At 36.9% G+C, this 23,996-nt stretch overlaps 2 protein-coding genes across 3 annotated transcripts in view; one reads left to right on the top strand and one right to left on the bottom strand.

The window, feature by feature from the left end:
- Window positions 1-5,294, top strand: part of UHRF2 (ubiquitin like with PHD and ring finger domains 2) — a 163,825-nt gene extending 158,531 nt beyond the window's left edge. Inside the window, exons 16-17 of one of the 2 annotated variants that reach the window (XM_051987566.1) lie at window positions 2,196-2,285; window positions 4,214-4,312. In XM_051987566.1, the coding sequence (XP_051843526.1) occupies window positions 2,196-2,270 (75 nt within the window). In that variant the 3' untranslated portion in view covers window positions 2,271-2,285; window positions 4,214-4,312. Of the gene's footprint in view, window positions 1-2,195; window positions 2,286-4,213 lie in introns of both variants that reach the window. The other variant, XM_051987558.1, reaches the window with a different exon arrangement.
- An 8,794-nt stretch (window positions 5,295-14,088) lies between these two features.
- GLDC (glycine decarboxylase) overlaps window positions 14,089-23,996 on the bottom strand; it is a 104,401-nt gene continuing 94,493 nt past the window's right edge. The window contains 3 exon segments of the mRNA XM_051987547.1: window positions 14,089-15,655; window positions 19,374-19,454; window positions 20,153-20,325. Coding sequence (XP_051843507.1) covers window positions 15,512-15,655; window positions 19,374-19,454; window positions 20,153-20,325 — 398 coding nt within the window. The 3' untranslated portion in view covers window positions 14,089-15,511.

Here is a 23,996-nt window from a genome sequence, read left to right as displayed (position 1 = left end):
CCTGTATTATGAAATAGGCTTTCTAGAATTCGTTTATAAGAATAATCTGGGGGCAGCTAGATGGTGAAGTAGATAGAACACCAGCCCTGAAGTCAGGAGGACCTGAGTTCAAGTCTGGTCTCAGGCACTTAACACTTCCTAGTTGTGTGACCCTGGGCAAGAGACTTAACTACAATTGCCTCAGCATGGCATAAATAAAAAAATAAATAAAATGTGTTTGACTTTATTTAAAAAAAAAAAAAAAAGAATAATGTGTTCCAGATTGGTTCATATGATTCCATGTTAAGATAAGCCTTTAGAAGACTTTTTTCAGGACAAATAGATTTCTCTTTAAAGGATCCAAAATAAATGTGAACTATTATATAGCATATATATCCAATATTACACATAAAATTGTATTCCAAATCAGCTACCTCAAGTTATGTGGGACAGGCTAGACCTACGTTACCCAAAGTGACTTCTCAGAAGCATCTTCAGATAGAAACAGCATCTGCTGAGCATCTCAGCATGGCATGTGGCCTGGGGCCAGAAACAGGGAGGGAATTACATAGCAAAAGACATGGGTTCCTAAGATGGACTGAAAAGGAAGTAACCATTGACCAAAGGTCAGCAATGCTGTCTCCTTCCTGTGGGACACGTGACTTCCTAAAACTTAGGCTTAGGGTGTGACCCACTCCATCTCATAGACTTTTTGAGAAATCTTCACCTGGTCCCATTGAGAGTCAATTTAAATTTTTATATACCAAGTTGCTCAGAATATAGGGTATGGATATCATAACTAATATCAAAATATGAGTAAATTATATATAGAAAGACATTTTTATTCACTGTTAAAATTGTTGTAATATAAAAGGAATAACTCATTGTTAACAAGCATTTATTAAGTGTTTGCTATGTGCCAGATAATGTGCTGAGAATTAACAATAAAAATATAAGCAAAAATCATGACATTCCCTGCCTTTGAGGAACTTACATTCTAACAGGGGGAAAAAACACATAAAAGGGAACTAAAACAATGGGGAGGAATTATCCAGGAAGAAGAGCTTATAGTACCCAGTACAGAGGCAAGGTTAGAGAAAAACCAGGATAGTCAGCCAAAAAACATCTTAATGCTTGACTGACTGTCGGGCACTGTACTTTAAAAAAAAAAAAAAAAGGCACCGGAAATACAAAGAGAAGCAAAAAACTGTCTATTCTTGAGAAACACAAATTCATGAGGGAGAAAACAAACACTGATGTACAAACAGGCTGTATTAAAGATTATATTGGATTATATTGAAAATATATTGGAAATAATCACTAGGGAGAATGCATTTTGATTAATAGGTATTGATAAAGGCTTCCTCTAGAAGATAAGATTTTAGTTGAGACTTGAAGGAAGCCAGAAAATGTAAGAGGCAGAGAGTATTCCAGTATGGAGTACAGCCAGTAAAAATACCAAGGAGATGGAGTGTCTGGTGTTGGGGAACAGCAAAGAATATCACCAGATCAATGATTCCATAGTAGGGGGAGTATAATGTATAAAAAAGGTTAGAAAGGTAGAGAAGCTAAAGCCCTTTTGAAGGACTTTTAATTCCACATGGAGCAATTTCTGTTTGATCCTAGAAGTGATCCTAGAGTTTGAGTCGGGTATAGGAAGAGAGTTGATGTAGTCAGATCTTCCTTAGGAAGATTACTTTGATACCTGAGTAGAGGATGGAATGGAATAGGGAAAGATTGAGGCAGACAGATCAATAAGAAAGCTACTACATTAGCTGGGGCCCAAAGGGCCTGTACCAGGGTGATGACAGTTATCAAAAGAGAAGTGTGTATTCAAGAGCTGTTATGAAAATAGAATTCACAGATTGGCAATAGATTGAAATGAGGAGTGAAAGTGTAGTAAATGAAATTTACTACTAAATTGAAAGAATGAATAACTGGGAGACTAGTGGTATGCCTTTGACAGTAATAGAGAAGTTTGAAAGCAGGAAAGGTTTGGGAGGAAAGATGAGTTCAGTTTTAAACATGTTGATTTTAAGGTATTCAGGAGATTTCCAATTCAAGGTATCCAGTAGGCTGTTGGGAAGAGATGGGAGACAGAATAATTCAGCATAGATATTAGTGTTGGATAGATGGAGCTAAGAATCATCATTATAGAAATGACGGTTTTAAATGATTATACATGTATAACCTTAATCAGATTGCTTGCTGTCTAGGAGACAGGGGAAGCAAAGGAGAAAGGAAGGAAGAAAAAAAAATGGACCTCAAAATCTTACAAAAATGAATGTTGAAAACTATGTTTACAGGTAATTGGAAAAATTAAATACTATTGAAATTTTTAAAAGAAGAGAAATAATAGTTGATTCTATGGAAGCTGATGGATTATCAAGTGAATAGTAAGGAAGAGAGAAGTAAGAGCAGAGTACTCTTGGCTCCAGGCATTCTCTGTTACTGTCTCCCATTCCTGGAATGTTCTTCTTCCTCTGTTTTGATTACTGACCTCCTTGACTTCCTTTAGGTCCCAACTAAAACCCACCTTCTACAGGAAGCCTTCCCCAACCTCTCTTAATTCTAGTCATAGCCTCTTTTAATTATTTCTTGTTATATATCTTTTGTAGATCTTTGTTTTGATGTTGTCTCCCCATCAGATTGTAAGCTCCTTAAGAGCTGAATTGCCTCTTGCCTCTTTTTGTATGTCCAGTACTTAGCAGAATGCCTTGTGCATAGTAGACTTTTAAGAGGGCCCAGGACAGGGATACCCATAGTTAGCAGGGCATCCAGATGGAAGTCCAGGGAAAGAGACAAAAAAAGAGTAGTCAGATAGGGAGGACCAGGAGAAAGAGGAACCTAGAGAGATCAGAACCCAAGGAAAGGCCAAAAGATTTGTCACTGAAAAGATCCTTAGTAACACGGGAGCAGTTTCAATTTTGTGATAGGGTTGGGACTCAAGAGGAAGTGGCAGCCTCTGTTGTAAATGGCATCTCAAGGAGTTTAGGTGTAGAGGGCTGAAACTGTGAATCAGACAAGAGAGCACTTAAGGCTACCTATTCAATGTGAGACAATGGCTCTATTAGCATGTATTTGGATGATGGCTCTTCTCACCATTGGTGCTTGCTGAATGTTTGGTAGTGAGATAATCATAGGCAAGGATTGGAGGAGGAGGGAGAGAAGTCAGGGGCACTTGGCAGCAGGACAAGGAGGAGAGAAGCTAGAGACTCTGGACTCCAGAATCCAGAATATATCTTTGGCAAGCCTCGTAGCAGCTTTCCTTCACTTCTCCCCCTAAAGACCAAGGACTTTGATTTATCCTGAGTGGCTGACCCTGAGACCCTCCAGGGAGCTAGTTCATACTTTACTTTTAGGCACACAAAGTAGGAAAGATCTGGGACAGTTGCATGGACAGATGGATCAAGTGTGAGGGCTTTTTGAGGATGAGAACATGAGTGTGGTCTGGAAAGGAATGAAGACATGGCTGGCTTGATGCAACATTAGATGTCCAGGAGTGAGAGGGAGCCTCCAGGGTAAAGAGGTTTTTGGAAGATCATAGAGCAAGTTCAGGAGAGTCAGTGATATGTAGCATGACAAGAATTAAGTAGTCTGTGCTTAATGGTTTTTGTATTGTCAAATGAAAAATGTCATTTCCTTTACCTTCTTCCTCCTTTGTGTTTAATAACACAATTGATTTCAGTTCAGTATTAAATATCTACCATGTACAAGTCACCAAGCAAATAACTAAGGATAGGGGAATTTTCCTTTATCAACACAAGTTGGCACTTTCTCTAAATCTAAGATGCTGACTTGTCCCATTTGTGTCAAAGGCAAGATTTGTATATAGATATTCCTCACTTCAAAACCAACTTTATCTACTACCCACCCTTCCTCTTTCAGGAAAGAAAGAATTTCTAGGACTAGAGGTTTGGATTCAATGACTTTTTATATACCTTCTAGCTTTAAATTCATGAACTATTTATCTTAAAACATTGGCTTTGTTCTAAAAGGACTCACTATATAGTGAAAATGAGATAAGTATATAAACAATAGAATGCAGAGGAGAGAGAGTGGGGCAAAATGCTAGGAGAAATTAAAAGCTTAAAAACATTTACATCAGGTGGGGGAGAGTGTTAGTTGAAGGAAGACTTCCAGTAAATAGGGAGGAAAAAATAAATCTTGGATATATTTTCTCTGGCAACTGCTCCAAAGCTTCAAATTGATTTTCTGTTTTATGTGTCTTTAGAGTTGCTTACAGCGCTCCTTTCGAGCTGAAGTTTTCACCTGTCCTGCTTGTCGTCATGACCTTGGAAGAGACTATACTATGGTTCCCAACAAGATCCTGCAGACATTACTTGACCAGTTCTTCCCTGGCTATAGCAAAGGACGATGACATGTCCATCTTCTGCTCCTCTGGTGACTTTATAGACAATAAGGAGAATTCTATCTTGAGGAAAAAGACAAGAGTGGACCAATAGACTTAATGAGATTCAGCAGATTTTCACATTCTGAAGCCGCTAACCCTCCTTACCCACCTTGCCACCATTTTTTTTTTCTTGTGTAGTAAGAAATCCATTTATCAACTGTCTTTCAACACCAAAAGGCAGGGCCCAGTTGTTACTTATTGGTGACTAGTATTAATGAAAATGGAGGCTTCAATCCTGACTGCTCAGCTTAGTTGATGCACAACTTATGATTTGTTTTATTTTGCAACTACCTCAGGACAGAGGAAAGGGATTTGGGGAATTTTTTTAAACAGCTTATTTGGTCAACTGAAATTTTAGCTATCTACTGCCTCCTCAATATTAGTTTTGCCTGATCCATACAGTTTGATTTTCCAGAAAAATAATTAGCAGCACTTAAGTCAGATTACATGGCGTATGTAATCCTTTTAAAAAATCATCTTTTCTTCCATTATGATGTTTTTTTTTTCATTTTGTTTTGCGAGAATGGGCTGATTTTTGTCTTTTTGTGAGCTTCATTGTGCTTTTTTCTTGTATCTTATGCAAGTTGACTACTAATGACTAATGAAAACAATATGGATGCATTGTTGCTACATTAGTGTAATGTGATCTGTGTTTTTTGCACTTAAAGAAGTATTCAAAACATTCTCATTGTGTAAAAACAGTTTCATTAAACAAGCCACTTTTGTGTTAGTTAAAAATTTATGCTTTCGGTAGGTCTTGTTATCAGTGGCAATACATCTACAACGCACTGCAGTACTAGCTTGGAGAGGGTTGAAATCGCTTCATATTGTGATCTTAAATTTTATATACAGTATATTCCCCCAAAGTATACCTTATTAAATATTTTATGATTCAAAAAAATCATTATTTTTGTTGCCTTGAGTTGTACATCTTTGCTGACATCATGAATGTTAAGAAGTAATCATTGCAGGAGTTTGTTCTATGAAGAATTTTTATGGAATAGACATTTTGTACAAAATTATATTTAAATTTCTATTAAGGAAGACTAGAATTATTTGCATTGTCTAGTGGCTAACTTGTGAAATTGAGCTTGAGTTTGGTTGTAAGTTACTCTCGCTTCATAAACTAATGAAAAATTCTCTAGATTCCCCAAAATATAATTGTCAAGCCCATCTTTTTCACATTTCTCATTTTTGTGCAAGATTTCAGATATTTAAAACATTGAAATATTCACTAAAATCCATTTTTTATACAAGAAAAGAAGAAACATTTTCTCATACATCTAATAATAATTTCACATATGTCTTGTTTAATGGGCTACATTCATCTCTTGAGGATCTCTCAGCAACCTAGGAAAATTCAGATAGACAATAGAAAATTCTTAATTCTTAATCACTTATTTCAAATAAGATTACATTTTACTTTTCCAGTATTCTTGTAAGCTAGGTATAGCTTATTCTTTGCAGCATCTCCAATTGGCAAAACTGTTGAGAAGACTTGATATTTGAGAGAGAAAATCTTTTTACAAACAAGGAACCCTGTCATAATATGACAGGGTATTAAAGTCCTTAATTAGCCATCTATTCCTTTGACCTATGTCATAAGCAGAGTTCTAATATTCTTAGTTTTCAAAGATTATTTTAAAATTTCAAGTAGCTAATTTACATAGCTTTTTAAAGAAAGTAGCACATAAGCTTAACCACATTTTTAATGTCATCCTCCCAGCAACAGAAAAATTCAAGTATGAATAAATTTGAGTTTGGATGAAATTATCAGAAAAATTATATTGACTTTTTTTCTGTATCTTCCAGTCACTCTAAAAGTGGCATTTATTTTTCCCTTCCTTTTCTATTTCTGTGACAAAGAATATGAATAGAAGCTTTTTAAATGACAAGTAACAAAGGTATTATATAAAACAAAGGTTTTAAAGTATTTCAATATTTTGATGAAAGAAGATAGCGTGAATGTACGTACACATAAAAGTCTTGTCAGGAATTTCCAAAAATTAATCAAACTTAGGAGACAAATTCTAGTTTACATATATTTTAAATGCTTTTTAAAAATGATGTGGCAAACACAAGTTTAGATTATAAACTCATTTGTAACATCTTACATAAAAGGAAGATGGAAAATGGTGGAAATTATATTGAAGAAAACAGATGGGATAAGCAGCTGAATTAAACTAAGCATACAGAAAGAAGGTTCATCTTGGAGGCAACACAATTTTGAGGGCATTAAGGCATATGGAAAAGGGGGTTTAAATGAAAGATTAGGGAAAATGTCTCAGATCTTATTATTTCCAAAAAAGTAATCCAGAGAATCTTAATAATTACCAGTCCAAGTACATATTTTTTTATTCAGCCTCCCTTGCATGCTCAACTTCTGTGAGTATCCAAGGCTCTGTCCTAAGCTTTTTGCCATCATTGGAAGAACTATTTAAATCAATGATCTACTTGAAGTATACTCTTCAAATTATCATAGAAGTATTTAGTTTCAAACTCGGAGAGTAAGCATAACTTTTCTTTACATTACCTTTTTTGAGGGGAGGGTATGGAAATGTGTAAACGTGTGCCCACACATGATGGCAAAATAGCCTAATGGTTGTTAAGGACCTAAAATTTTCATCAAGCTAGGAATTGTAATTCTTAAAAAATAATCATAATAATCCCTGTGAATAAGTAAATATTCACTTAGCAATTGGGAAATTGGAGTTAGAATGTTTAATTTAGAACTTAAATTCATAGATAATAATATCTGACATTTATATAGCACTTCAGCTTCTAAATTATTCTCCTTATTCTATGCCATGAAGCACAGTCTTGGCTATGAAAAGGAACCTCAAAGACCATTTTTTTCAACCATGTCTGACTCTTCATGAATCTTCTTGGGGTTTTCTTGACAGGTATATTAGAGTGGTTTGCCATTTCCTTCTGCTCATTCTACAGATTAGAAAATGGACAAACAGAATTAAGTGACTTGCACAGCTAGTAAGTACCTGAGTACATTTGAATTCAGGAAGTCTTATCTTCCTGACGCCAGGCCCAGCACTCTATGTACTATGCCACTTCAAAGGCCCTAATCCAAGCTATGCTGTATTTTTAGCATTGTTTGACAATGCTAATGAAAAGGGAACCTTTCAATCCTGTCCATTCTATTTTTTCATATCTCTTAATTATTTGGAAATTTTTCCTTGTATTTTCAAGCCAGAACTGCCCTTCTACAACTTGCAATTATATCTCCTTTCCAAAGCCAGGTTAAAAAAAAATTTCATCTCTCTTATTTCTGAAGATATATTCATCATCTTCCTACCCAAATCTGCCCTCCTCCAAGATTAAAAATACTAATTCCTTTGATTTTCATATCACATAAACCTGATGCCTTCTACCATCGTAGGTGACTTCTTCTGGATACTCTTCAATTTATCAGTGTATTTCCTAAAGTGGAAATATCAAGACATGAAGAAAGTATTACAGATATGTCATGCTGGGGAAGAAAAAGGCAGAATCTTTGCCTAATTCCAGCAATAATCTGTTTTTTAAAACAAACACCAACCAAAAAAAAAAAACATCTAAAATCACATTAGCATTTTTGTTGACTCATTATCAAAAAAAAAAAAAAAAAAAAAAACCACCAAAACACAAAACACCTCATCTTTTTTGGATCTTTTACTATCCAAACTTCCAGGCCTCTACCATTTTTGATACTGATTTTTTTGAACCCACATTAGACTTTACATTTAAGCCTGTTTATTTTATCTAAATAAGAACTATAGGTAAGGCCTGGTTTATATGCTATCCTAATAGAGCAGTTATTAAAAATTTGTTTTCATAGCTATTTCACCTGAGTTTTGTAGTTTCCTTCCTAAATTTCCTGTCTCAGCAATAACTATTAAATTAAAATTACATGTGGGCATTGAAGTCCTTTTCAGAAAACTCTTAACACTATGTAACTCTGAGTTCTGTGGCCTTGTTATATCCTTTTGGGAGCTATAATTTCTGTTGTCCTTATAAGGAATACATAAAGATAAAATAACCCTCAAAAAATCTATTAATTTAGTTGATTCAAAGGGCACAACTCTTTACAGTAGATTCATTTGTTCTTGTGATTTCCTAACCAATGACAATTTTTTTAAAAAGTTCTTTAAAAATGCAGTCTAATTTATTGGATCTTTATTACTATGTTTTTTCCATGAGGACCTAAAAAGAAGCCTTTAGCTACATGAAATTTTTATCCTAAATCTTACTTACGCCTGACCAGCTCTTTGTGTTAGAATGTGTTGATTTAATTCAGTGTCCAATGCAGCCATAGTATAAACTAGATTTATCTTCTCTTCATACTGTACCTGTATCACCAAGAGATTTTCAAAGTTGTCTAGTCCCAATCGCCCTTCCTACTCCTATCTTAAATTAATTTATTAAGATTTTAGGAGAGATTTATAAATTTAAAATATTTTCTTTCTCTCAAATTTCTATCTTCTCTGTTTAGAAAAGAAAAATAAAGTAGGGTTAACACCTGTAGACAAATATTTAACTGGCATGCTTCCAAAGAATTTTCAGAAACCTCCAAAGTAACAATCTGTGATCCAACACACACACACACACACACACACACACACGCTTCCAGAGAATTTTCAGAAACCTCCAAAGTAACAATCTGATCCAGCACACACACATACACACACACACACCAATCAGGCAGATAACTTTGGGATCTGTTTGTTGTTGATAATCTAAAGTCTGTAAAGAAAATTCAGCTGATCAGGTAGATCTTTTCATTTAGATGTGATCTCCTGGTCAAACCCCACTGTAATTAATTGTCTACACGAGGATGTGTATATGTATTCTATAGAGTGTTCCTAGGACTCTTCTGTTGCCTGCTGAAAAACCGGCCTTCTGCTTGGAGAAACCCAATTTATCCCAAGTAAAATAAAGCTTTCCCATAAAAGTAGATTAACTGGAAAATTCTGGTTGTATAAATGTGGTTTTGTCTTGATGCCTATTGTAACAATGAGCCTGGAACTCAAGTGGCATTGGCCCTTGAATGATACAAAGTTAAGGGTCCCCTTGAGTAAAGTTTGTAAAGATCTTTGTTAAGAAGTTGGTTTTTTTCCAGTCTCTTCTCTCCAGAATAGTCCCATGCTTTACAAAACTTAGAACCTACAAATGGACTCTTTTTAAATAGGCGCTAGTGTCGAACGAGGAAGGCTTGAGACAAAATGCAGAAGCAGCATCAATGGCAATCCATTCCCCAGGCCATCCACTACATACCACCTTCTTCCTGTGCTGCTTACTTGCCAGTTTCTGTTCTAACAGTAAATCCAACTGTCTCTCCTTCCATGGAAAGTATTTTCCTCATTGTCTTTGGAATGTATTTGCAACGGCCTTTCTAACCAATAAAAATATCCAGATAATCTATTTTGGGAACTTTAATACTTGTGTAGTAGTACATGTTCAGTAAAGTATCTTCTCCAATGAAAGTGAAGAGTTTTCCTTTTTTTCCACCCAGAGTGCCAGACTCTTGTTCTGAGTAACTACTTTATTATGCCTTCAACCTCACAAAGAAAGAATCTGCATTTCATTCCTCTCTGGCCATTAGCAGCATTGAGTTGCCATCAGGATCAAGTTCTCGTCAGCAGAAATATTTGAGGAAAGTTTGAATACTTTCAGGATGATTAGCACTCCTGCCTGGTGCTGTCTGAGCCTTCTCTGGCTTAAGGAATTGTATTATTTTGGCCATTATTTAAAGCATTTAAGAATCATGGGTGTTTTACTGACCAGAAACTATTCTCTAACCACAATGTCATACCCAAAGTTGTATAAATAACATTCCATGGGACATTTAAAACTCATAGGTAGAGATCTGAGGATCAGAATTTGAGAAACAAAGATCCAGTGGGAAATGTTGGATTTGGAAAAGGGAGTCTGGGAATAAGATTGTGTGAGCTTAAAAAAATTTTCTCTTGTTTCCCAGTGAAGTGAGAACTTTGAATTGGATGACTCTAAGATCCCTTCCAGTTCTAAATCAATGATTCCTGCTTTTGGGTAAATACATGTTTTCAGCTAATCAAAAATAGAACACCCCGGCACTTGAACTTTGCTCCTGACAAATATGGATAATAAAGAAGAATGGGATAAGTGAGTGGAGATTATAACTCTGGCTACTTGGCCTGATTTTTGCTCTGCCTTAAATTCAGAAGGATTTTGGAGAGTGTTTTAGATTATCCGAATCCTAAATGTCTGTAACTGAGATCATAAAATGGAATAAAAAAGGGAAAGATCACCTGGGATGGCATAGTGATTTGGGATTAACCTTTTGTAACCTGCCCTTCCAGGGGAAGGTTTTAACTCTCGCAGCCTAGCAGGCTGAATAACTCTAAACCCAGAAAATCCCTGGGCCCCTTGAGGGCCTAGCCAGCAGTAAAGCCATGCTAGGGAAGAGCCCTAATGACTGCAGTGTGGTGAAGTCATCAGAAGTCCTCTAACAATGGAGAGATGAACTGAATTTTCCCCTTAACTTTGCCTGATGTGGGAGCTTCACTCGTGATGTGTACATCTGTGGGAGAATGCCCTTCTGATTGGAGAAATGATCTGAATTGTTTTATTTTGGCCATTACTTAAAGCATTTAAGAATCATGGGTATATTACTTACCAGAAACTATTCTCTAACCAAAATATCATACCCAAAGTTGTATAAGTAACATTCCAAAGGACATTTAAATATCACAAGCAGAGACCTGAGAATCAGAATTTGAAAAAGATCCAGTGGGAAATGTTAGATTTGGAAAAGGGAGTCTGGAATCACTTTCTTGCTTTATTACTTTCTAACCAAATGTTGGTAGGGTTTGATTTATCATTTTGAGTAGATACAGATCCCCATAAAGTACCTTGAACCTGGGGTACCTAAGAAGAGGGTACCATAAATGCCATGTGTCCTTATTTCATTATTCAATAAAGCCAGAATGCAGAGTTCATAAAAATGGATTCAGTTTCAATGATTTAACTATATGGATTAAAACTTCCTGGTGCTCTAGAGATTTTGTAGGATTTTAACTATTGACGTTGAATCTTTGTGTGCAGATCCAAATGCCTCACTTGCAGGTACAAAGAATAAGATGTGCATTCAGGAGTGAGTAGACAAGTTTGGTTGGAGTATTGTACGGGAGCAGTAGGAGCTCTGGTTGGAGCCAGAAGGGGTTACTGTTTTTCAAATTTCTCTTCAAGAGTAAATGGGAAAGGAAAAGGGTCAAGGTGATTTCCTTTACCTCACATGCAATGAATATAATGGTGACTAAAAAATTCACCCTACATACATGTCTATTTTGTGGTAAAGAATGTTCGTGAATATTCAGTCCAGGAACACACATGCAACTGAATTCTTTAACTCTTCTTAAACTCTCCATGATTAATAATGTAGAATCTAACAGTAAAATAAAAAACTAATCGTGATCTATTATTGATTTGAATTGTTTAAATAAGCTTGTTTTTCTCTACTCACTAGTCAAGGCAATGGAGATGGAATACTCCCTGCTCCCACTGCCCCTTCTATATTCTCTCCCTTCCTCCATCACTCAGTAACTTTTCTTCCTTTGAAGCTCATGCTACTCATCTGGAAGCCAACCAAAATCCTGGTAGCTGCCTCCTGCAGCACAATTGCCCTTTCCTTCTTCAGTTAGTTCCCTACTTGGCTCGGTTTTTGTCTCTTCCCTTCATATTAAGGGATTTCAACCTGCATATTCTTCCTCAAACATCCTCGCCATTCAGTTCCTCAATCTTCTGTGAACAACTGCATCCCAGCAGCTACACACAAAGATAGTACTACCCTTGATCCTGCTGTCGCTCACAAAATGTCCTGCTTCTACATTCAGGAATCCCAAGATCCCTATGTTCCACCCAATTTATTGACTTTCCATTTCCCCCCACCTTCTCTCCTAAAATCCTGCTTTCCATATACACTTGGGACCTCCAGTCCCTGGATCCCCCCCTCAATTTTTTCTCAAACCATCTCCCTTGCATTAGTTATTCTCTTCCTCTCCCCATCTTACTTCCTTAGAAAGCTTTAATTCATCTGTATGCTGTCTTCCTCTCTTAAGTCCCACACCCCCGTACTTTGCTTTCTCACTCCCACCATTCGTACACACTAGTCAACAAAGATGGAGAAAATCATTATGTGATTTTGATTAGGTCCACTGCAAACTTAGGAGATCTGACTTGCTGGTCCCCCACTGCTGCTAGACAATCCTGCTACACCTCCCTTATCAACTCACTTCCCCACTCTCTCAGCTAAGATCCCTGCATCGTATTATACAGAAAAAAAGAGGCCACTTGAAGTGAACCCCTTCTTCATCTCTCAGGTGCCATCTGCCGCTCCTCCCTTACAAATGATCCAGTGCCATTTCTCAAGTGCTAACCCCTCTACTTATTCAAACAATCTCATTCTTTCTGTTTCCTCCAATAGATTGTTCCCTCTGTCATTCTCACTTTCACTTATTTTCAATCTTTCCCTCTTGTAATATTCTTTCTAAAATGTAATGTTCTCTGTTTTTGTTCTCCTGGAGTCTCTGGGAGCAGCCTTCGTTTCAGTTCAGTAATCACCACAAGTGCAGCCAGATGTTAAAGTCCAACTCTTTTATTATCTCTTTCAAAGTCTTATCTCCTTCACGTGGGGCTCAACTAGTTTTCTGGAGGCCTTCCAGAGTCTTGGTTTCAGTGGAGAAGTGAAGGAGGAGAGCCTGCCACCAGGGTAGTGTGAGATGGGATGAGTCTATCTGAGTCCAAGGGTTTGTGTTCCTGCCTTCAGCCTCCAGCCTTCTGTCCACTTGTCTCTCTGAATCTCCCTGGCTGAGGCTTCTAGCTTATATGCTCCACGCTGAGTGTACACCAATCATTATATCACTAGGAAATCATTATTTGTTATAGGATTAAATCAATGCTAAACCAGATTTAAGCATTGTCTTCTCAATTTCACTGAGTACCTTGCTTCAAGTTCTGGACCATAATATTTCTTTGTGGGATTAAATCAATCATACTGAACCATGTTAAATTAGATAACTATAGTCTATCAATTCCACTGACAGTACCTTGTAAGAATCCTTTGTTTCAAGTTCAGAGTTCTGGCCCATAATACCCTCTATATTGGCTCATTTCTACTGTTCACAAACTTGCCCGTGTCCCCTTGTCCCAGAAAAAAAAAAATTCACTTGATCCTTCCATCCCTGCTAAAAACTATCTTTCTCTAACTCTTCTGCCCTTCTGGAAAAACCATCGACAATATTTGTCTCCACTTTCTCCCCTCTTAATCTCTTCTCAATCCCTTACACTCTGACGTTCAACCTTATTCCACCAAAGCAGCTCCCTTCAAAGTTACCAGTGATATCTCCATTGCCAAATCCAGTGGTCTTTTCTCAGTACTCCACTGCTCTCTCAATACTTCACTGCTCTGCAGCCTGTTAGTGCTCAGGACTCCTCCCTAATAGTCTGAATTCTAGGTTTTCAAGACATTGTACCCTTGTGTTCTCAGCTTTCCAGAGCTGACTGATGCTTCTGTTTTTGGATGGATCCCCATCCACACCATGCCTCTAGCATGTAGCGGCAGTTGTCCCATAGGATGGTGTCCTGGGCCCTCTCCATTTCTACCTTTCTACTTCGCCTCACTTGGTGATCTCATCAATTCCCATGGATTTAATACCATCTCTATGTTGACAGGTGCATAATAAAGATTTATTGATTGATCTGTCAGCTGTGGAATTAAGGCTATATTTAGGGTAGTACAAACTGTGGGCAAAGATCTTTTTTGTTCAGTAACATCAGAGAAGTTTTTTATCTGTCGGAACTTAAGGGCTTAAATAAATGACTAAAAGAATGATTGTGAGAAAGGAACACTTAAATTATCTGAGTTCTCTGCTATTTCATTTTACTAAAATAAAGTCATTCTTTAAGTTCTCTATATATACCCTTTAGGTTATGATAAAAGTACAAAATCTTCAAGTCTTTATGTGTGGATCCAAATTGGGTGTAATCAACAAACATGTTATGAATTAGCTGTTCTATACCAGACAGATCCTATTCTCAAGGAGCTCTCCTAGTATAATGGAGGAAATTTCGTACACATAACTGCACAAACAAGATCTAGAGAGGATAAATTGGAGGTAATCAGGAGAGGGAAGGCACCAGTATTCAGAAAAGTCAGAAAAAGTTTCTTGTAGAAGGTGGAATTTTTAAGGAGCTAGAAGGAAAGAATGGTAAGAAGAAACCAAGCATTCACAGTTCCAAACACTTGTTAGTCAGCAACAGACCATTCTTATGCATAGTTTTTTGCCATGGAGGACAAAAAGGAATCTTCATAGTATGAGACCAAAGTAAAGAAATAGCCTTCAGAAGTTGGGTCCAAAATGGTGTTGAAGAAATTGGGTTTTGATTTTTTGGTTTTGTTTTGTTGCTAGCCATTTTCCCACTCTGAATTAAATGTTAATCATATTCCAAGATTCCTTTCTCCCCGTGGCATGAATATAGCCAATAGAGTATATACATGTTTTATGGAATCCAAACTAGCCCAGAATAAAGGTACTCTTAAAGCTGTGAAATTTTTTAATGGAATATTAATATAAGGGAATAAAAAACACATAGATAAAAGAGTAGAACACTACCAGAAATCAAATTAGTATCCCCCAAATGGCTCCTATTTATACAAAATGTAAACATCTGCCCTGGGATTTCTCTCAAGTGGCCACAAGCCACTAAGACTTTTTAGGAACCGACGTGTATCTGTTTCTCCAGAGCCACCAAGAAGCCTAAAAAATTGTAACATCGAAAGATCCTAGCCCATATCAGAGCAAATTTCTATATATATATATACATGACATGCATAAACATACACACGCAGTCAAGGGAACTTCAATATCAAATATAAGAGAGGCACAGAAACATGTGAGTTTTTAAACAAGCAGCTTCCACCCACTTCCCTGATTGTATTCCCTGATTGACAGAGATTACAAAAATATACACAATATATAAATCCCCTACTTGAACCTGGGAAGGGGACCAAAAGAAAAATACATCTGGCTAGAAAAATGCTGCAGTGAGAGGCACCAATTCAAATCACCAGAAAGCTTGGAGCTGGGCCTAGGATGAAGCCCTCTTTTGTTCAGAAAATGGAGATTCATAAACTTCCATCGGTGGGCAGGTGCAAACCAGATGCTGGTCGCCATAGATGTCATCGATCCGGGCAATTGTGGGCCAGAATTTGCTGTCTGGCTTCACAAAGGGCTGCAATGGACATGCAAACAAAAAGCATTAATTATGCACTTACTGTGAGCCACACACCGCGCTGAGCGATGGGGATACATAGAAAGGCAGTAAAGAAAAGCAAAGAATGGAGTGGGAGTGGAGAAAACTTGTCAATAAATTGGTGCATAAAAGATACAGAGAAGATGAAGGGAAACTTTAGAGGGGAAGATTCTAGTAGCTGGGAAGACCAAGTAAGGTGATTTGCATCCTGACATTTGAGGTAAGTTTGAAAGAAGCAAGAAATTCCTGAAAAAGGTGAGTAGTGAGAGCACGCCATGTATAGGGAACAGACTGCAAAAGGACACAAGACATGTGTTGAGAAACTACAGATAGGTTAGAATAATTGACTTTTCAAATATGTGAAGGAGAATAAGGTCTAAAAAGATTAGAAAAGTAATGATAAAATAGCAAACACTTTTATTCTAAGAATTGCAAAATGCTTTACAAATATCCCCATTTTATCCTCAAAAATAACCCTTGGGAAATGGGTATTATTTCCCATTTTACATATAAGGAAACTGAAGCAAACAAGTTTAATAAAAACTAGAGCTAAAATCCATAGGGAAGCACACTGGAAAGCTTCAGAGAGCAGAGTTCTCATTTCAGGAGTGTTCCCTGCCAATGATGATGAATTTGCACATTCTACTTCCATCAGACCAGTGGGAAGGAAGAATAGGAAGAAAGTATACTTAGGGTGTGTTTTAATTCTGGACATTAACCCACTTAACATGAATCCTATTCATAGGACCATCAGGTTGGAAGGAATCTCAGAGGCCATCTGAACCAACTCCCTTTATTTTACACATGAGAAAATTGAGGTCCAAAGAGGTTAACACTGTCAGTTTCAAAAGCAAAATTTGAACCCATAACTTTTGACTCCAGAGCTAGTGCCCTTTCCATTGTTATCTCACGTTCATTTTTTTCTGAGGCCCAGGAAAGTTAAATGATTTGTCCAGAGTCACACAGGTAATAAGTAGTAGAGTTATGATTTAAATTCAAATCCAACATACTTTTGTCCTACACCGGAACAAAATACTCACATTCCTAGGAAAGGTTTGGAAATTGAGTCCCTGTGTGTTAATGCCCAGCAAAGGCTTTGATCCTTGATTATAACAAAATCAATATTTATGTGCCATGGAGAATAGATATTTCCAGCACTTAAAAGTTCACTTTTTTAAAGTGCTTCTTGTTAGATTACTCTGCATGTTGGACATAGGGGTAACTGCCTACCTAGTTTATTTCTAGTCCCTACTTTGAAGGACCCATCGTGTCATTGAAGTGAAGAATTCTTGAATGGGATAACGCCTTTCTGCAATTGCAGACGGGCATCTCTACATCTTAGTCCCAGTGTTGCTGGGAGCAGTGAGAGGTGAAGATTTCCCTGGCTTCCCCAACTCAGAGAAAAGATTTAAATCCAGATCTTCCTGATTCTATTATACCCCCTAACTTCTTCATGAAGGGAATGGTCTGCTCAAGGGACCAACAATGAATTTTATTAAAAACAAATAAAAACAGATGACCAGCCAAAATTCATCATGTCCTCTGCCTATTTGAAATGAAACTAAACATACTCCTTTGCCTATTTGCAAGGAAAACCAACAAAACATTACTGAAAATTCTAAAAACTCAGAGCCCCCAACATCTAAATTAGAAATAACTAAAAAGAATTGCTCTGCCTTGAGCCATCCTTCCTATTAGTTATAAACTACAAAATGTCTGGAGGTGTCACTCGGTGGGATTCTTTTAATCTTAAGTCAAATGAGATATGTGATTTTCATTAAACTCAAAAGGTCCTTCTTTCCCCATCACCAAAAGGGGAAAAAAAAACCCAATGATCACCTTGGTTCAAGATTTCTAGGGAAAAGTTAGTGAAGCCTGACCCTTCATCTAATTGACATTCCAGATAAACCCTAACCCATAAGTCTCTTTAGTATTTACTGCATAATTGTCCCTAGAAAGTGAAATAAAAGAGTTGAAGGATCCTAGATTTGGACAAAGGCCATTTGAGCCATTGTTATGATCACTTTCCTCTTCTCCTTCCATCCCAATACTAACCATCATTGCAAAAGTCCACTCTAATGCCTCCTAAAAGCACTAAATCAGTGATACATTTCCTCCCACCCGGATGTTTGCCACAGCTCTACATCTCAGTTCAATGCACCTGTGTTCTGTACCTCTCGTTGTTGCTTTAAAGGATCTGTAAAAATCTTTGACCCGTGCTATAAGTCTACTGTTTCTAGCACAGTATCTGTTCTATTACTGAACTAAGTAATCCTGAGAAGGAGGCAACATAACGAGGCAGAATCCTATGACTTGGTACTAGCAGCAGCAAGTCACCTTGTCTCCTGAAGCCTCACTTAATTTTTTCATCTTTGAAATGAGAGACTTAAACTAAATAAATTTTAAATTCCCTTACAGCTAGACTAGAAGTTCCTTGTTTTTGGTCTTTGTATCATTTTCACTTAGCACAATGCCTTCCATTTAGTTTAATTTATTGAATTGAATTAAATTCTCTGAAAATCTGGTTTATGGAGAATTAAAAAAAAGGAAGGAAATAAGCATTTATAGGACACATTTTGTTACTGTTGATTATATTTATCATGTCTGATTCTTCATCACTCAACTTGGGGTTTTTTTCCTTTGCAAATGTATTGGAATGGTTTGCCATTTCCTCCTACAGTTCATTTTACTCAGGAAATCTAGACAGAGGTTAAATAACTTGTCCAGGGTCGTACAGCTAGCAAGTATTCTCTGTCAACATTCATCAGCCCTACTCATGATGGTCCATGTTTTCCTTTAGATGCAAGCATGGGATTTTTATTCTAAGAAACTAGAAAAGCAGGCAAACTGTGTAAAGATGCAGTGTAATAATGAGCACTCAGTTTGGAGTGTAAAGACCTGGGTAGATCTTCATCTTAGCTTTGCCATCTGTTACCTGCGTGCACTGATCTTGGACACCTCTCGTCCTTGTTCCTGCTATCAGTTTCTTTGTATATAAAATGCAGAGGCTGTATTAGATGGCCCCTAAGCTTCCTTCTGCCTCCAGGTTCATGACCCCAAAATCTCTAAGATCTCTTCAATGATTCTCTGATCCCATATAGTTACTATATCTCAGTCCTGGCCACTATCCACATCCTCAACATTAAAAGAATTATGCTGTCAAAAAAAAGTTATTTAAAGAATAAAAAAAAAAAAAAAGAATTATGTACCAGACATATTTGTGAATATACAGGTCCTTTTCTCTTTTATCTCTAGAATATGGACCTAATACTATTGTTGGATCAAAGGATATGCACAGTTTTATTAAACTTTGGGAATTCTCAGCTTCACCATTAATGTATTAGTGTGCCTGGTTTGCTGCAGCTTCACCAACATTTATCATTTTCCTTTCTGGTCTACTTTGCCAGTGTGATTGGTGTGAGGCAGAACCTCATACTGTTTTGATTTGCATTTCTCCAGTAGTAATTTAAAATATTCTTTCATATAGCTATTAACAGTATGAATTTCTTCTCATATCATTTGTTCCTATCAAATTCACATTGTTTGGATATGAACAATATAGGAATTTGTTTTGCTTGATCAAAACAATATTTCCACTTTTCACAGGAGAGCAATGGTACAGAAGAAAAAAGAGTGTAAGAAAATTAGATTTTTGCTCACTGAAAAAAGATTAAAATTTTTTTAAAGAAGTACTCACTAGTGGGAAAGCTGCTACTTCTCTGGAGTAAGGCCGATCCCAGTTTGAGGAGGTTATACAAGTCAGGGAGTGTGGAGACATCTAATGCCAGAACCCAAAGAAGGAAGAAAATAGAGCGGTTATTTCCAAAGAATATTGATTATCCATGTCCCCCTTTCTTTTCACATTGTCAAATGTCCCAAACAAGAATTGCTACAAAAATCCTTTGATTCCCATTTTTTAATCACCTTAAATTTCAAAAGAACAACAAATATCTAGAAAAATAAGGAAATAAGCATCTCATTAGTATATAAAACCCTGCCTTGGAAAAGCTTCAAAGTAGCCTTTATTCAGGAACAAGTTTCCAAAGACATTCATGGTATAGGGAGCAGAACATCAGATCTGAAGTCAAAAAACCTCAGAGTTCGAATTCTGGCTTTGTATTTGGTACGCGTATGACTTTGGGCAAGTGCCTTTCCTTCTTCTGCCCTTAGTTTCCTCATTTGAAAAAGGAAAGAACTGGACTAGATGGACTTCAGAGTTACCATTCAATGTTTTATATATGACTCTATGATCTCTCCACTATTGGGGTGACCTTATACAAGCTGTATTATCTTTCTTAATTTCTCAAATAAGAATTATAACATTTTCACACTCAATCATATAACTGGCAAGAATTGAAGATAGAACTCCAATACAAATCACCTGCCTTCAAGGTAAGTGCTCCATCCAATATAATATGCTGTCTCCTTGGCAATGTGCTATGGTAGATGGAGTAGACAAGCCCAGTACTAACTTACCTTCAATGGGTTGACTCTTGAGTCCATGCGACCTTCCTCTATGTCAGCAATTTCTTGTCGGATACTGATCAGAGCATCACAAAACCTATCCAGCTCAGCCTTATCTTCAGACTCTGTGGGTTCAATCATAAGCGTCCCAGCCACTGGCCATGACATGGTGGGAGCATGGAACCCTAGAAATACAAGCAAGGAGTGTTTCAGTTCAGCAAAGAAGTTGGACTCTCATTTTTAATAAACTTTTCACTTCATACATTATAGGACATCAAAACTCAATTCCTATTCTAAGGAAATAGCCAAATGTGTGGAATAGCCTCTCAAAAACTGGTTACAGTTCCCAGAAGTATTCATAAGTAGAATATATCTATGCAGCATCACTGAGTGGAAAATATTAGTTAAGTGCTGAAGGGAAAGAGGGAGAACTTAAAATCACAACAAAAACATTTTCAAGATCAAGAATGCATTTTTATTGAACAAAGCACAAATGAGGGAAACCACAGAATACCTCAGCATGGTTAAGGTTGATGGCTGGGTGCCTAAGGGTTATTCAGGTTATTCACTTAATATGGGAATTCGTTCCTATGCAAAGAGTTTGACCCACCTATCACTCAGTGACCTCAGGTAGTAAGCATGGAGTGGGAGAGATTTAGGGCTTGCCTCTGTTAATGCCCCAGAATTTTAAGATTTGTATTCTAAATGGCAATGTTTAAATTTTCATTTTCCAAATTTACTGATGTGATCTATGAATCTCTCTCGTCAAACAAAATAAGAGTTCGCCATCATTTTTATTCTTTCTAATAAATGAAATGCCTTTGTGTGGAGGGAGCAGACCATCATCAAAGAAAACAAATTTTCATGCTGGAGGGGACGCGGGAAAACTGGGACACTGATGCATTGTTGGTGGAGTTGTGAACGAATCCAACCATTTTGGAGAGCAATCTGGAATTATGCCCAAAAAGTTATCAAATTGTGCATACCCTTTGATCCAGCAATGTTACCACTGGGCTTATAGCCCAAAGAAATACTAAAGAAGGGAAAGGGACCTGTATGTGCCAAAATATTTGTGGCAGCTCTGTTTGTAGTGGCTAGAAGCTGGAAAACGAATGGATGCCCATCAATTGGAGAATGGCTGGGTAAATTGTGGTATATGAATGTTATGGAATATTATTGTTCTGTAAGAAATGACCAGCAGGATGAATACAGAGAGGCCTGGAGAGACTTACATGAACTGATGCTAAGTGAAATGAGCAGAACCAGGAGATCATTATACACTTCGACAACGATATTGTATGAGGATGTATTCTGATGGAAGTGGATTTCTTTGACAAAGAGACCTAACTGAGTTTCAATGGATAAATGATGGTCAGAAACAGCTACACCCAAAGAAAGAACACTGGGAAATGAATGTGAACTATCTGCATTTTTGTTTTTCTTCCCGGGTTATTTTTACCTTCTGAATCCAATTCTCCCTGTGCAACAAGAGAACTGTTCGATTCTGCAAACATATATTGTATCTAGGATATACTGCAACATATCTAACATATATAGGACTGCTTGCCATCTGGGGGAGGGGGTGGAGGGAAGGAGGGGAAAAATCGTAACAGAAGCGAGTGCAAGGGATAATGTTGTAAAAAAATTACCCTGGCATGGATTCTGTCAATATAAAGTTATTATAAAATAAAATAAAATATTAAAAAAAACAAAAAAAAAAACAAAAAAACAAATTTTCAAGTTGAAAATTTAAAATTTCCATTTTGGGAGCAGCTAGGTGGTGCAGTGGATAGAGGATCACCCTGACGTCAGGAGGACCTGATTTCTGGCCTCAGAGACTTAACACTTCCTAGCTGGGTGATCCTGGGCAAGTCACTTAACCCCATTTGCCTCAGCCAAATTTTTAAAAAATTTCCATTTTTAAAGAAATGTGAAAATGAAAAAAAAATTATCATCACTCATGAGAATCTGAGTAAATAATTTTATTTTGGGGGGCTTATTTTTGCTCAGCTATAAAATCTTAAGGCTTGAGGATCTTTAAAGTCCCTTCCAGGTCTAATAGGCTATGAGGCTAAGCTTTTGTGGTGAATTTTTAAGTCTACTTAACATGTGAAAAAAGTTACCAACTGCACCAAAAAAAAGAAAATCAAAATATCAGAATCCACAAAAGAAAACCACATCACTTTCACCGTCTGGTGCAGTCCATTAGCAGTCCACTCTAAATCAAAACAAACTTGCATAAGCGGCTTCCATAACAGACACTAATCAACACTACATTCCTCATTTCTATATATTGTCTCTTAATTTTTTCTTTGGAAATACACAGATTTCTTTGGCTACTTCCTGGTCCACCTGATCTGTGCCAAAAGAAGCCTAGATTTAGCAGTGACATGCACAAAGAATTATCCATCATTTACTTAAATGTGTCAGTGTCTGGCTAGGAAAAAGATTTTTTCTTTATTGATTAGAAATGCTTTTCTCCTTTACATTTCCCTTTCCTTTGAAGGATGCTAATAATAACAGCTACCCACACTCTCTGTAAATGCCATGGTGTAAAAAATGACCCTGGGCTCTCAAGGACTTTGCCAGTGGAGCAAACATAAACCCTGGTATATCTAACCAATGGGGAGAGGTACCTGGTGACAGACCGAACTCCTGTCATTGGAGACTAGCCTAGCTAAGTTTTCGAAATTCATTGCCAAAAGGTAGAACACTAATGCTATTTTTTTTTTTTTTGCCATAGCAAAACACAATGCCCTGAGGAATAGAAAAGCTATGTTGTTGAGGGGTGAGGAAGTTGGGAAAGGGGAGTAGCTACATGAGTGTTCTCATGAAGCACCAAAGCAGGCTCCATTTAGATCTCATACCAACCCTAAAGCAGAAAAATAACATTAATTTTTTAAAATAAGAGTTTGATATGTTCTTATTTGTGCATCATTACAATTATCCTGGTATCTCTCTCCATCCCCTTCCCAGTGGGCCATCTCATATATTCTCTAAATTTTATTTTATTTTATTTTTGCTGAGGCAATTGGGGGTTAAGTGACTTGCCCAGGGTCACACAGCTAAGAAGTGTTAAGTGTCTGAGACCAGATTTGAACTCAGATCCTCCTGACTTCAGGGCTGGTGCTCTATCCACTGCACTGTCTAGCTGCCCCTAGAGACAAATTTTAAAAAGAAAATAATCAGCACAACTGAGCAATACATTTTTTAAAAATCTGAAAACAGGTGCAGTGTGTAATACTTGTGAGCCTCCCATTTCCATGAAGGAGTATATAGGAAGCATCTTTTTTATTTCTTCTTTGCAGTTAGGTTTGATTTTTATAATTGGTCACTTGTTTGTTTTTTTTATATGTGGGTCTCACATTGTTGTCTTCTTGACTCTATTTACTTTACTCTGAATCCGTTCAGATAGAACTTTCTATGTCTCTCTGTATTTATCACATACATCATTTCTTATAGAACATTAATATGCCATTATATCCATATAACAAATTTTTTTACCCATAACCCAATCAATGAGCATCTACTTTGTTTCCAAGTCTTTATTGTCCAAAAAAAAGTGCTGCTATAAATATTTTGATTTATATAAAGACTATTTTCTTAATAATGGCTTCCTTGGAGTGTAAGACCAGTAAATAGAGTCTCTGGTTCAAAAGATAAGGGCATTTGAACCATTTTATTTGCATATTTCCAAATTGCTTTCCAAAATGGTTGTAACCTTCCACAGTTCTATTGACAATGTATTAGTGTGCCACAATTCCTCCAACTTAGACTCTTGTCATTTTTTGGCATCTCTGACAAATTATAGAGTGTGATGAGAAATCTCAAGGTTGTTTTGATGTGCATTTTTCTT

Source organism: Antechinus flavipes, chromosome 1 (assembly GCF_016432865.1).
Source record: "Antechinus flavipes isolate AdamAnt ecotype Samford, QLD, Australia chromosome 1, AdamAnt_v2, whole genome shotgun sequence".
Taxonomy (NCBI): Eukaryota; Metazoa; Chordata; class Mammalia; order Dasyuromorphia; family Dasyuridae; genus Antechinus; species Antechinus flavipes.
Note: the sequence above shows the minus strand (reverse complement) of the source record. Positions and strands in the feature narration are given on the sequence as shown.